Below are 13,439 nucleotides of genomic sequence, written 5' to 3'. Positions count from 1 at the left end.
TCTACTGACAGAAGGGACAAAGGCAGGTTACTGGCACCTTAAAACCAGTCACTTCGGGCAGATGGGGCTCAACAGCTGTGGTTGGCAGCTCATCTAGAAGGAAAAATGAGATCTCAAACCTCCGCTGCCTTGAGGCTATACCTACTCAGGGGTATAGCCACAAGGAGTAAACCCAGAGGGAAAAGTCCGGAGCTGGTGTAAGGCAGTCCTACGCTGAGCTCAACGCTGACTGGCAACTCCTGCGACGCCGCTGATGTCAAACTGTATCGGTCTCTGCTGTTCCTTTAGATTCATCAGCTGCGTGGAGAGGGGAGGCCTGGTGCACGGGCAACAGCTTGCTCTCCGTATCGTACCGCCCCGGCTTGCAGATCAAACACAGACAGCTAGGACACAACCTCATGGTCGACCTCAACCAACCGAGGCCTCACTCCCCACCTCCACTGCTCCAGAAAACCAAATTCACAAGCTGTTTGCGTATATTTTTATTTAAAAAGAACTTTACAATGGATCCTAAATTTGTTAACACATTTTGTGTTTTGGATGTAGTTTAATTAACGTTTCTTTTTACACAGTGGATTAAATTAAATCCCAACAGCTCAATAGTCACAAACAGCAGCTGGGGGTGGGGGGGATGGCGGAACAGCATTGCACGTCATTGACGCTGGTGCCAACTCACTGTGCGTACTGAACTCTCAGCTAGAATATCCAACAGCTAAATTACAGAGCATATAAACAGGTGGGGGCACCAGGGGGCACCCCAGCACCAGGCAACAAACAGAATTTCAAATAATTACAGCGTCTGATTGCAAATAAAATGTAACAGCAGATAGGCATTGGGGGCAGGGGGTACACACACCAACTGTACATCGAGGCGACCGGCCTGCAGAATTCCCATGCAATCCTTCCCTTGATTCCGGCCGTGACCCAGTGACCTTGCTTCTAGAGGGATCGATCTCCGGTCTCGGTGGGGCGCATTCTCCCTCTCTCCCCACCTATCCCATCCGAGAGGGGGGGTGGTCAGTCAGTGGTCTCCATTGGTGACGCTCGCGGTGCCGGGCTGGGTGCCCGTTGCTGGGATCCTGGGCATTTTTTTCGCTGGACTGGGTGCAGACTAGGAAAGAAGGTGAATATCGTTAGATGCATGACTGCCCCCTACAGAGTCACTCACTACTTCCACTATAATTGTCCCCTTCCAGCCCAGCAACCCCCCTGAATTAACCCGAGCTAATCACAGGACAATGTATAATGACCAATCAACCTACAAACCCATACGTCTTTGGACTGTGGGAGGAAACCGGAGCACCTGAAGGAAACCCACAAGCACAGGGGAAGAACGTACAAACTTTCTTACAGAGGACGCTGGATCTGAACTGCAAACTCCAATGCCCCAAGCTGTAATAGCATTGCGAGAACCACTACGTAATTTGTTCTACCCCGTTACAGCTCAAAGCACTGAGGAATGATTTGATCTGTACAGGAGACTGAGAACTGAACCTCGGTACATGGCGGTCGTCATAAATCAATGCAATACGAGATACTGCCAACGACGGGAGGGATGTGCCCACGTATTGGGCACATGTGACATCAGGTACGACACGATAGTGCAGCGGCTAATGCAATCGCTTTACACGTCAGAGATCACCGATTGGGGTTCAATTCCCACCGCTGTCTGTAAGGAGTTTGCACGTTCTCCCAGTGACCGTATGGACTCCCTCCCACAGTCCAAAGACATAGTTACAGGCATACTACGTCAGCGGCGGAAGTGTGGTGGTTTGATTTAACGCAAACAAAGCATTTCACTGCATGTTTCGATGTTTGATGTACATGTGATAAATATAGCTGATCTTTAAAAAAAATTCAATAAACCCATGACCAATTTGCTGATCTATTACTGTAGTTGTGACAAGATAACAGGAACTCTTGACCTCTCAATCTACCTCGTTATGAACTTGCACCTTATTGTCTGCCTGTACTGCACTTTCTCTGTAGCTGTTACACTTCATTCTGCATTTTCCCACGTTCTACCTCAATGCTCTATGTAATGATGTGATCTGTATGAACAGTATGCAAGACAAGATTTTCACTGTACCTCGATTCATGTTACCAATTCAAATACCCCAGCCCCGAGAGTGTCCTGCAATTTGTCCACAACCCCACACCATCTCAATTCAATCCCTCCCCAGAGAGTTCCATGTGCCTCACCCACAACCCCACACCACCTCAATTCACATGCCACTGCCCCTCGGTTATCACCACCCACCTTTCCCCCTACTTAACACCCCCACCCAAACCTTGCCTCTGTCCCTCAACCACTCTCCTAATGCCCCTCCATCCCCCTCTACCAACCCAACAGCTCGCTGTAATCCCAGTCACATCCCATACTCCACACACAGTACAACACATTTCAGAGAAAGTAAACCTCTACAGCAGAGTACATGTCCCTTGGCCCATGACCTTTTAGATGGCGGTGTGATGCAGCGCGCAGCGGCCACTTTGGAATGAATATCTGTAATCTGTCATGTAGGATGCTGTGTACAATCCTGATTTGATGGAGACGGACGCGAGAAGCACGGAGGAACATCTGGTGAAACTTTTGAAATGCCTGTTTTGCTGCCGCTGCTACTGTGCAATCGGAAAAATCTCCGGGAGGAAGGCCCCGAATCCTCGGCTTTGCCTGTTGCTTGGCGGCCGGTGCCAGGGTCGGAAGCGCTTGGCAGAGGTGGTGCTCGGCGTCAGAGGCTCGAAGTTTTCGGACGGATTCGGAGTTGGCTGTGGTCGGAGCTCCCAGAGTGCTGTATCGGCAAGCTGCGGCTCTGGAGGTTCATGGCAGGAAGTTTTTTCTTCCTTCTACTGTCTGCGTGAGATGATGGGCTGTCGGGACTTTGAGATTTTTTAAAACTGTGCCATGGACTGCTCTGTATCAGATTACGGTATTGCTTTGCACTGTTGGAACTATGTGCTATAATTATGTGGTCTTTGTCAGTTAGTCTTTTATCAATTATGGTATTGCCTGCACTGTTAAAACTATATGTTAACTATAACTATATGTAACTATGTGGTTTTGTGTAGGTCTTCTAGCTTTAGGTTTGTAGTTCCTTTCCGGGGAACGTACTAAAACGGTAGCGTGATATCGATACGCAGCAGCCTCTCCGGACTCTGGATTGGGGACTACCAAACGTTATGTGGTTTTTCTGGTGTAGTCTGTTTTGTGCTTTTTCGTGATATCATTCCGGAAAACGTTGTCTCATTTTTTAACTGCATTGTATTTGTGGTTTATAAATGACAATAAACTGAATCTGAATATCACGTCCTGGTTATGTGACCACTAATGCCAGGCAGACAATCTCTGAAGAGTATTGATAATGGCTGGGAACACCCGTCTTGTAAAGACACTGCCTGGAAGAAGTTAATGGTAAACCACTTCTGTAGAAAAATTTGCCAAGGTTTTCATGGTTTTGAAGAGACCATGATCGCCCACGTCATACGGCCCATGATGATGATGACAATGTGTCTAAGAGTTGTCCCTATTGTAGCTGCCTCTACCATCATGCACCAACCACTCTGTGTAAAAAAAACCTACCTTTAACATCCCCTCTATATTTGCCTCCAATCACATTAAAATTATGCCCCCTTATATTAGCCATTTCCGCCCTGGGAAAAAGTCTCTGGCTGTCCACATGGTCTATGCCTCTTATCATCTGGTCCACCTCTATCAAGTTGTCTCTCATTCTCCCTCTCTATAACAGTCAAGGCCATTTGGCCCATCAGATACCTGTACAATCTCAGATCAATCCCTGTAATCCCATTCCCCACATTCCTTTCTCGTGTCCACCAGCACTCTTCATGTTCTTCTACCTCTCACTCTCTCACTCCAGTGCCCATTAACCCACTGACCCATATGTCACTGGGATGTGGGAGGAAACCCACAGGGTGCAGCACGTGCAAACTCCACACAGACAGCGGCAGGTGTTGGGATCAAACCTGGCTCTCTGGAACTGCGAGGCAGTGTCCAAAACTACATTGAAGCCCCTCTCCGCACTCCATCCTCCCTCCTGTTCTTCACCCCTCACGGTGGTGTGAGGGGGAACCAGACCACCCAGGAGGAACCCATGCTTTCACAGGGAGAAGGGGCAAACCCCACACCAGGGTAACGGCAAATGTCACGATCAAACCCGGTCACTAGAGTTGTGAAACAGCAGTGTGTCACCGAGCTGCTCCGAACTATACTGGAGCCCACCTCTCTCCCTTCAGCTCCATAACATCATCCACCCTCCAGTACCAACCCCATCCCTCACCCCTTTGTTCACTCCAATCCACTGCCTTCCTCCTACTCTCCCACTGACACTCTCCGCTGCCATTTCCCCATCTGTAACCTACTCCATTTATTTATTTAGAGAACAGGTTCTTTGAGCTGCCCACCCAGCAACTCACCAATTTACTCCTAGCCTAATTACGGGACAATTTACCATGACCGATTAACCCAACCCGCACATCGCTGGACAATGGGAGGAAACCCACATACTCACAGGAAAGAATGTACAAACTTGTTTACAGAGGACACTGGAGCTTTGATGCCCCGAGGACATGAGAGTGTGCTGCTAACTGCTAGGCTATCTTGGCGCCCCCACCCTCCCCTACCTCCGCAGTGGCAGGGTTGCTGTGGTGCGTGCCGATTGGTGCCTCGAGGCTCCCGTTCTCCAGGAAGGGGCGACGTGCGTAGTCCCTTCGATGCTTCTCGTCCACATGGGTCAGGTACCAGGTGCCGGGAAACAGGTCCTCCACTGCACCCTGGGGCTGCTGTCCGGCTGTAGGGTGGGGGTAGGGGGGAGGAGACAACGTGATCAGCAGATTCACCAAGCATTCAGCAGCGAAGACTCATCCCCGAATATGCCAAGGGATGTATTTCAGTAAGGCTTTTGGTACGTCACCAGACTTGCAAATTTCTACAGATGTACCATGCAGTGCATTCTGACTGGTTAAATCTCCGTCAGGTATGGAGGGGCCACTGCACAGGGTTGCAAACTCAGCCAGCTCCATCGTGGGCACTAGGCTCCCCAGCATCCAGGACACCTTCAAAGGTGGCATCCATTATTAAGGGACCCCAACACCCAATACGTGCCCCCTTCCCATTGCTACCATCAAGATGGTGGTTCAAGACCCTGAAGACTCACACTCAACAACTTAGAAGCAGCTTCTTCCCCTCCGCCATCAGATTTCTGAACGGACGTTGAACCCATGTACACTGTCTCACTTTTTTTTTCTTTATTTTTACTGTATTTTCACTCTTTTTGCACTACTTATTTAAATTAAATTCTTTATACAGTACTGTGCATATATAGTTAGGGTGCCTAAGATTTTTTGACAGTACTGTATTTGTCAACGTGGAGCAGAATGCGTTTGTAAATCTGGCGGGAGCAAAGGATGTTGGGATTGGTGAGAGTGGAGTGCTGTGGGAGGGGTGCCAGAGAAGGAGTGCCCAGGGTGGGGGTTGTGGCACGGGTACAGACACACCCAGCCTTGGGACACCAGGCAAAGTCATTTGATGCCAAACAATAGGTTTGTTGATCATTACAGAATGTCTCTCTGGTGCTTCCCACTCCCTCCCCTCTCTCTTCCCCTTTTCCCAACCCCTCTCCCTGCTCCCTTCCCACTCTCAGTCCACAACAGAGACCCATATCAGAATCAGGTTTAACATCACTCACATAGGTCATGAACTTTGATTTCTTTTTTGCGGCAACAGTACAGTGCAATACATAAAATTACTGCAGTACTGTGCAAAAGTCTTAAGCTCTCTATATATGTGCACAAGACAGTGCTATATACACATTTCTTATTGTAATTTTGTATTGTAGTGTACTGTTGCTGGAAAATAACTTTTCATGGCATACACAGTGATATTAAACCTGACTGAGTCGATACGTGAGGGGATGCACTTTGGGAAGAACAATCAGGATGAGTTATACCTGTGCAGGGTAGGACCCTGGGAAGTACTAAAGAACAAGCCCCAGTCCAGGTCCAGGTCCAGGTCAGGATGAGTTATACCTGTGCAGGGTAGGACCCTGGGAAGTACTAAAGAACAAGCCCCAGTCCAAGTCCAGGTCCAGGTCAGGATGAGTTATACCTGTGCAGGGTAGGACCCCGGGAAGTACTAAAGAACAAGCCCAAGTCCAGGTCCAGGTCTGCAGGAGGCTGCAGAAGACAGCCTGTCCTGGGGTTACAGGACTGTATACGTGTGTGGCTGGCGGTGAGCAACAGGGCTTGTTTTTGTTGTTGTTTTGGAGCTGTTGTGTTCTGCTGAGCACTGTGGGTGTGCTATATAGGCACCTGAATGTGTGGCGATACTTTCGAGCGGCCCCTACCCTTGAGTGTCTCTTCTCTTTTTCTTAGGCCAATCACCCCTTCATCAGAGTCCCCTGGCTTGGGCCAGTCCTTCAAGTTGGCCCCAGGTGTAGTCCATCTTTAAAGATCCTTCCTCTGCCAGGAATGAGGGCTTTGGAGATTCTGTAGCTCTGGGTTTTTAAACGGGAGGGGCTCGCTCCTATGATTGAGAAGGGGCTGGTCTCAACTGAGCTACTGAACAGAGGGAGGCTGTGACTGAGCTGCCCCACCCTATCCAGCACTGCGGGGCAGGAGTTCCAGCACTCGAACACAACGATGAGGAACTCGCAGTGACGTATGTCTGAGGCAGGATGCGGGAGCATCAGCCGCAGGTGATGATGCTCACCACGCCTGCAGCCCCGTCCTCCTCGATGGGAGAGCCCAAGGGTTGGAATGATAACCTATTTGGGGGGGATTGAGACAAGGGTGCAGTGGAGGCAGGGGTCAGGACAGCGGAAGGGAAGGGGGAGTGGAATGTGAGGAAGGAACACCCCCCACTTGAGCCAGTGACCTTACCCAGGTGATGAGTGTCCTCTCTCAGCTTCATGCTGCTGGCAAAGACCTCTGGCTCAATCTTCTTGCGCGAATCGAGTCGGGCCTGCAGGTCCGACAAGCTGCCCACCAGCCTGTCTAGAGCCGAACCAGGAGCCGCGTCCTGAGTCACGCGCAGGGAATAGAGGGTGGCAGCCATTCCCGATCCATAGGAGAACAGTCCGATCCTCTGCCCTGCCAGCTGCTTTGCCGAACGCCTGTGGTGGGGAGAGGGGGAGTCGTCAGCCATCAGAAGCCAAGTGTGGTGTACAGAACACGCGGCTCTCTTCTGGGGTTGAGGTACTTACTGCGCCAGGATGGCGGACAGGCAGCCGTAGACGGAGGGTGTGTACATGTTGCCGTTTTGGTTGGAGACAATTAGCGAGGGCTGCGTCTTCTGTTTGAAGATCTCGGCGCTGGCCTTCAGAAAGGCTTTTTCCACGTCCCTGTCGAAGTATGTGTCCTCCAGCTTCACGTCCCTGTCATGGAGTGCACACAGCTCATGAGTCTCAGCAGGCGTCCCCGCACGCCGCCCTCAATCCCACGCATCCCCGCACGCCACCCTCAATCCCAGCAGGCGTCCCTGCACACTACCCAAAATCCCAGCAGGGCCACACAGTTCATTAGTCCCAGCATGGCACCCCTTGAGTTGCTTTGAATCACAGCAGAGCTCTGTAGCATGTTAGGGCCCTGTATGAGCAGAGCACCTTGAATGCTGCACACTATCCTAGCAGGCTTTCCTGCATGCTGTGCTGAATCCCAGTAGGGCACCCTATATGCCACCCAGTATCCCAGCAGAGGTGCACATATGATGCCTGCAATACCATCAGGGCTCCCAGAATGGAGGGATGTTCAACAGGGCTCCCTGCACATCAACCACACTACAATCACAGCAGGGAAACTACCAATTCCATCAGACCTGCTGGTACAAAAATCCCAGTAGTTTTGTGCTCCCCTCCCCAAGTTCCTTCACAAAACATGCACAAAGATACAACACCCACTGACAGTCCACAGCCCACACTCCCTGTCTACACATCATGCCACCAATATCCTTTACCACAGAGCAACACAGAACTCAGTGGCTGAGATCAAGGATCTCAACCATTGCACAGAATTAGGCCATTCAGCCCATCAAGTCTGAGTGGCTGATACATTTCCTCAACCCCATTCTCCTGCCTTCTTCTCTCTGCCTTAAATAAGAGCGATGACTTGATCTCCTGTGGTAACTAATTCCTCGGATTCACCACTCTCTGGCTAAAGAAACTCACCTTCAGCTTTGTTTATTTTAGTTATTTAGAGATACAGTGGGGAACAGGCCCAATGAGCTACATCACCCAACAACCCACTGATTTAACCCCAGTCGAATCGCAGGATGATTTACAATGACTAACTTACTGGCCCTTACATCTTTGGATTGTGGGAGGAAACCAGAGCATCTGGAGAAACCCACACGTAAACATGGGGAGATTGTGCAAACTTTCTTGACTGAACTCTGATGCCCCGAGCTATAACAGTGCTACACTAACCACTACACTACCGTGCCATACATCAAAGGGATGTCCTTTATTCTGAGGCTGTGCCCTCTGGTCCTCGACTCCCCTGCTTCTGGAAACATCCTCTCCACGTCCTTGCAAACCATCTATTTCCCTCCACAGATGCTGCCTGAGTCACTTGAGTTCCTCTAGTTTCCAGTATCTGCAGTCATTTGTGTCTTGCTCGTTCTAGAGTGGAAACAGGCCCTTCGGCCCATTGAGTCCGTGTGGAACAGTAGGAGCTAGAGGAGATTTGGCATGTCATCAGAGAGTGTCGAAAATTTATACAGATTTATGGTGGAGAGCACTCTGATTGGTTGTGGCATATGAAGGCTTCAATGGATAAGATTGCAAAAGGCTGCAGAGGGCTGTAAACGTAGCTTCATCAGTGGCACAACCTGGATATGCTGAAAGGCGATGCCTCAAGATGGCAGCAATCATTACCACTGAGAACGTGCTCTCTTCTCATTACTACCATCAGGGAGGAGGTTCAGGAGCCTGAAGACACACAGTGTCACAGGAACAGCTTGTTGTCTACCATCAGATTTCTGAACGCTCTGTGAACCTATGAACGCTACCTCACTATTGTTAAAAATACATATTCTTACTGTAATTGATAGTAATCTTTATGTCTTGCACTGTACTGCCGCCACTAATCAATACATTTCACAACGAGTCAGCGTTTATTAACAAACCTGATTGGGAACCCACTCACCTGAAGGCCTCTAGGCCACTGAAGATGCCACTCTCAGTGTTGGGCTTTGAGTCACGGAGGAAGTCATTGAGGAGCAGGCGGGCCACTGATTTCTGGACCAGTTTGCAGTAGGGGGTGTGGAACACTATGTAGTCGAAGTCCTGCAGAGTGAACTGGGCGTCGCTACCCTCTGAAACACAATGGAGAGGATGCAGCACCGTCATCAAAACTGTACCGGCTGCTCGATTCACATCCACCACGGGAGGGCCAATCACCCCATCAACTCCCTCCCTGCTCCTTCAGAGGGTCGCTCCTGCACTCAAGACTACCATTCAGTCGTAGAACATTAAAGAACTTTGGTAAAATCATCATTTTAACTACATGAATACAACCAACAAGTGAAAATGTAAGTGCGCTCCATCTACTAAAGTAATACTTCATACAGTCTACTAAAGGAGGAAAATTGGCTTTATAAAGATCCTTATATTTTTTAGTAATTATAACACTTAAATATCTAAAAGAATCCGTAACTTTAAAAGGAGTATTATCATATATAAAGACAGATTCATTTAAAGGAAGTAATTCACTTTTACTAAAATTTATTTTATATCCTGAAAAGTCTCCAAATTTGTCAAATAATTTTAGCAAAGCAGGAATAGATTCTTCAGGTTTAGATATATATACCAATAAATCATCAGCATAAAGAGAGATCTTGTGCATGGTCTCATTCACAAAAATCCCATGAATATTTTCGGCTTCACGAAGAGCAATAGCAAGGGGTTCTAATATTATATTTATATTTATTTCAGAATATTCCTGTTTTTTTGACTAAGAAGTTTTTTGATTGGATTGATTCTATTATTCTATTGTAGCGGTGTGCTAATCGCAGCACTGAAATAATGACACGAAGTCGGTGAGCTGCAGTAGCAAAGAGGTTTATTCAAACTTCGCGGCCTCGCTTTAAAGCCTTCCTGTTCCCGCCCTCCCCGGGCGGGAATGCCATAGGGGGCGCATATTCACAGTCCCATCCCACGCGCGGGCTTTTCCCCTTGCTGGTGAAGAAGGCTTGGCGCCCTCTTTGGGACCTGCCTCAATGCCAGCACGCGCCACTTTGTGAGCCGGTTCGAGTGCGCTGGGAAGTGGGTCGCCACACTATCTTTTATTTGGGATAATAAAAGACCAAGAATTGGTAAATGTCATTTGCAAAAGTTGAAAAAGGACGGAGGTCTCGCTTTGCCTAATCTAAGCCTGTATTATTGGGCCGTTAATTTGCGGTATATGTCCTTTTGGTTATATCGGGGTGATAGGAATGATCGGCCAATTTGGGTAGACCTGGAACTGAGAGCTGTAAAACAGTTTTATTTAACTTCGTTATTAGGAGTTGCTCTACCTATACAATTAGCTAAAGTTGTAATTTAAACCTATATCCTATGGTTAAACACTCCTTACAAATTTGGATCTAGTTCCGCAATTTTTTTCATCTTAAAAAATTTAAACTTTGTAGTATAATTTATCGTAATTACTTTTTTAAACCTTCTTGGAGTGATTCAATTTTTTTACTTTGGAAAAATAAAGGTATTAATTCTTCTTTGGATTTATTTAAAGAAGGCAGATTGATGTCTTTTGAACAATTAGTCTATAAATATTCTCTCTCATATTCACACTTCTTACAATATCTTCAAGTTAGACATTTTTACAAAAACATTAAGTAATTTTCCTTACATATTGGAGGCTGACTTGTTAGATACTATTATGAGTATGAGCCCCTCGTTGAAAGGTTCTATTGGAAGAATTTATAATTTATTATTACAATGGGATAAGCATCCTTTACTTAAGATTAAACAGGATTGGGAGAAGGAACTCAATTTGACTTTTATATGGGAGGACTGGACATGGATTCTGAAGCTGGTTAACTCTTCTTCAATCTGTGCTAGTCATTCACTGATTCAATTTAAAATTGTACATCGTTACCATTTGACGAAGGAGAGACTTTCTAAAATATTTCCCAATGGTGACAAGTATTGTGATAGATGTAAAACTGAGATAGCTACACTGACACAAATGTTCTGGTCATGTTCTATATTAAAACAATTTTGGAAGTCAGTCTTTTCGACAATTTCTAAAGCACTCAGAATCAACTTACAACCTAATAAATTGACTGTACTTTTTGTAATAATTCCTCAAAATATCCATGGTATTTCTGTGTCTGACCAACATGTTATTGTGTTTGCTACATTGATAGCTAGGAGGGCCATCTTGTTGAAATGGAAGGATATATCTGCTCCTACTTTGTCACAATGGTTCTCTCAAGTGATGCTGTGTCTCAGATTGGAGAAAATTAGAAGTCGAACCTCTGAACCTTTATTTGATTTTGAGAAGAGATGGGGCTCATTTGCTCGTTATTATCATTTCAGTTAACTGATAGATTTCTAAATCACGTACACGATGTAAATGTACATTTTTTTGATATATCTCTTTTTCTTGTTGGCGGTTTGATGTTTATTTTTAGAAGCTTTCTGTATGACGCATGGCTCCGGGGTTGTACCCCGAATGGGTTTCTTTTCTCCCCCCCTCACTTTTCTTGATTAGTAGGGTTTTTATTTAATTCACAAAATCAATTCTTAAGATAATTTCCTCTTTATGAGGCATTGTAAGTGTTGTTACTTTGATGTACTTGTGCTATTTTTGAGTAATAATAATAATAATAATAAAAAAAAGATTTGAAAAGAACATTAAAGAACAGGAACAGGTCCTCTGATTAAATGCCTCACTAAACCAATTCCTTCTGCCCACACAATACCTGTATTCCTCCATTCCCTGCGTTGACAGCCTCTCAGATGTCCCTAAGGCATCTGCCTCTACCGCCACCCCGAGCAACCATCACTCTCCATGGCAAGGCCACCCTGATGGCAGGAACATCGATTTCTTTTTTCAGTAAGATTCCCACCCCGCCTTACCTCTTCTTCTATACCTCACTCTGGCCTCTAACATATTCTCCTCACCTAACTATCACCTCCCCCGGTGCCCCTTCTCCTTCCCTTTCTCCTATGGTTCACTCTCCTCTCCTATCAGATTCTTTCCTCTCCAGCCTTTTGCCTTTCCCACCCACCTCACTTCACCTATCACCTCCAGCTATCCGCCTTCCCCTCCATACACCATTTTATTTTGGCACTTTCCTTTCCACTCTTGGTCTGAAACGTCAACTGTTTATTCATTTCTATAGATGCAGCCTGACCGGCTGTGTTCCTCCAGCATTTTGCGTGTGTTACCCACCACTCATTGTGCATTTTAAATGCTTGCCCTGTCACATTAGATGTTTCAGGCCTGGAAAAAAGATACCCACGGTCAACTCTATCTGTGGCTCTCAATTTCATAAGCTTCTGTCAGTCTCTCCAGTTTGTTCAGCCTCTCCTCATACCACAAGCCTCTAATCTAGTTAGAATCCTGGTGACTCTTCTGCACTCTCTCCCAAGTCTCCACATCATTCCTATAATGGGGCAATCAGCACTGAACACAATGCGGCCTAACTGGAGTTTAGGAGAGTAGGAAAGGGTCCATTTGTGTAACGTCAGGCCTGTATCACACACATAACCCAACAACTGAGGAGAGTGAACTTGTAGAGGTTTATAAAAGTCATGGCATAAATAAGGCGAATGGTGACAATTATGGCCCCAGGGAAGAACAATTCAAAATGGGAGGGCAGAGGCTTAGAGCGAGAAAGGCGAGATTAAATGGAGACCTGCAGGGCAAGCTTTCAACAGAGAGGATGAGGGATGTATGTACCAGGCTGCCGGAGGATAGGGGAGGCTAATGATAAAGATTAGCTTTATTTGTCACATGTACATCAAAACACACAGTGAAATGCTTAATTTGCATCAACAACCAACACAGTCTGAGGATGTGCAAGTGTCAGCATGCCCACAACTCACTAACTCTAATCCGTACATTTTTGTAATGTGGGAGGAAACCGGAGCACCTGCAGGAAAACTAGTTGGTTACTGGGAAAACGTACAAACTCCTTACACACAGCGGCAAAACTAAACCCCAATCACTGCCCAATGAAGTGTGATGTACACCACTAGCTGAGGATAGTGGGTGTAGGAACGAGCTAGCACAGCAAATAGTTGAGGGTCACATAATTATAGCATTTAAAAGACATTAGGCCAGATACAAGGATAGGAAAGGTTTGGAGCAGGGGTTTCAAACCATGGACCAATACCATTAACTGAGGGGCCCGTGACCCCAGGTTGGGAACCCGTGGGCCAAACACAGACAAATAGGACCAGCTCATTAGGCAACTGGGC

At 46.9% G+C, this 13,439-nt stretch overlaps 1 protein-coding gene across 5 annotated transcripts in view; it reads right to left on the bottom strand.

The window, feature by feature from the left end:
• Window positions 1-467: 467 nt before the first annotated feature.
• The window catches only part of hmgcs1 (3-hydroxy-3-methylglutaryl-CoA synthase 1 (soluble)), a 41,790-nt gene continuing 28,818 nt past the window's right edge, over window positions 468-13,439 (bottom strand). For all 5 annotated transcript variants that reach the window (XM_073047775.1, XM_073047776.1, XM_073047777.1 and 2 more), the window contains exons 5-9: window positions 9,157-9,325; window positions 7,218-7,388; window positions 6,895-7,127; window positions 4,639-4,805; window positions 468-1,111 (exon numbers count right to left, since the gene is read on the bottom strand). In XM_073047775.1, coding sequence (XP_072903876.1) covers window positions 1,022-1,111; window positions 4,639-4,805; window positions 6,895-7,127; window positions 7,218-7,388; window positions 9,157-9,325 — 830 coding nt within the window. In that variant the 3' untranslated portion in view covers window positions 468-1,021. The remainder of the gene's footprint in view (window positions 1,112-4,638; window positions 4,806-6,894; window positions 7,128-7,217; window positions 7,389-9,156; window positions 9,326-13,439) is intronic.

Source organism: Hemitrygon akajei, chromosome 6, assembly GCF_048418815.1.
Source record: "Hemitrygon akajei chromosome 6, sHemAka1.3, whole genome shotgun sequence".
Lineage (NCBI taxonomy): Eukaryota > Metazoa > Chordata > Chondrichthyes > Myliobatiformes > Dasyatidae > Hemitrygon > Hemitrygon akajei.
This window is presented reverse-complemented; position numbering and strand designations above follow the sequence as displayed.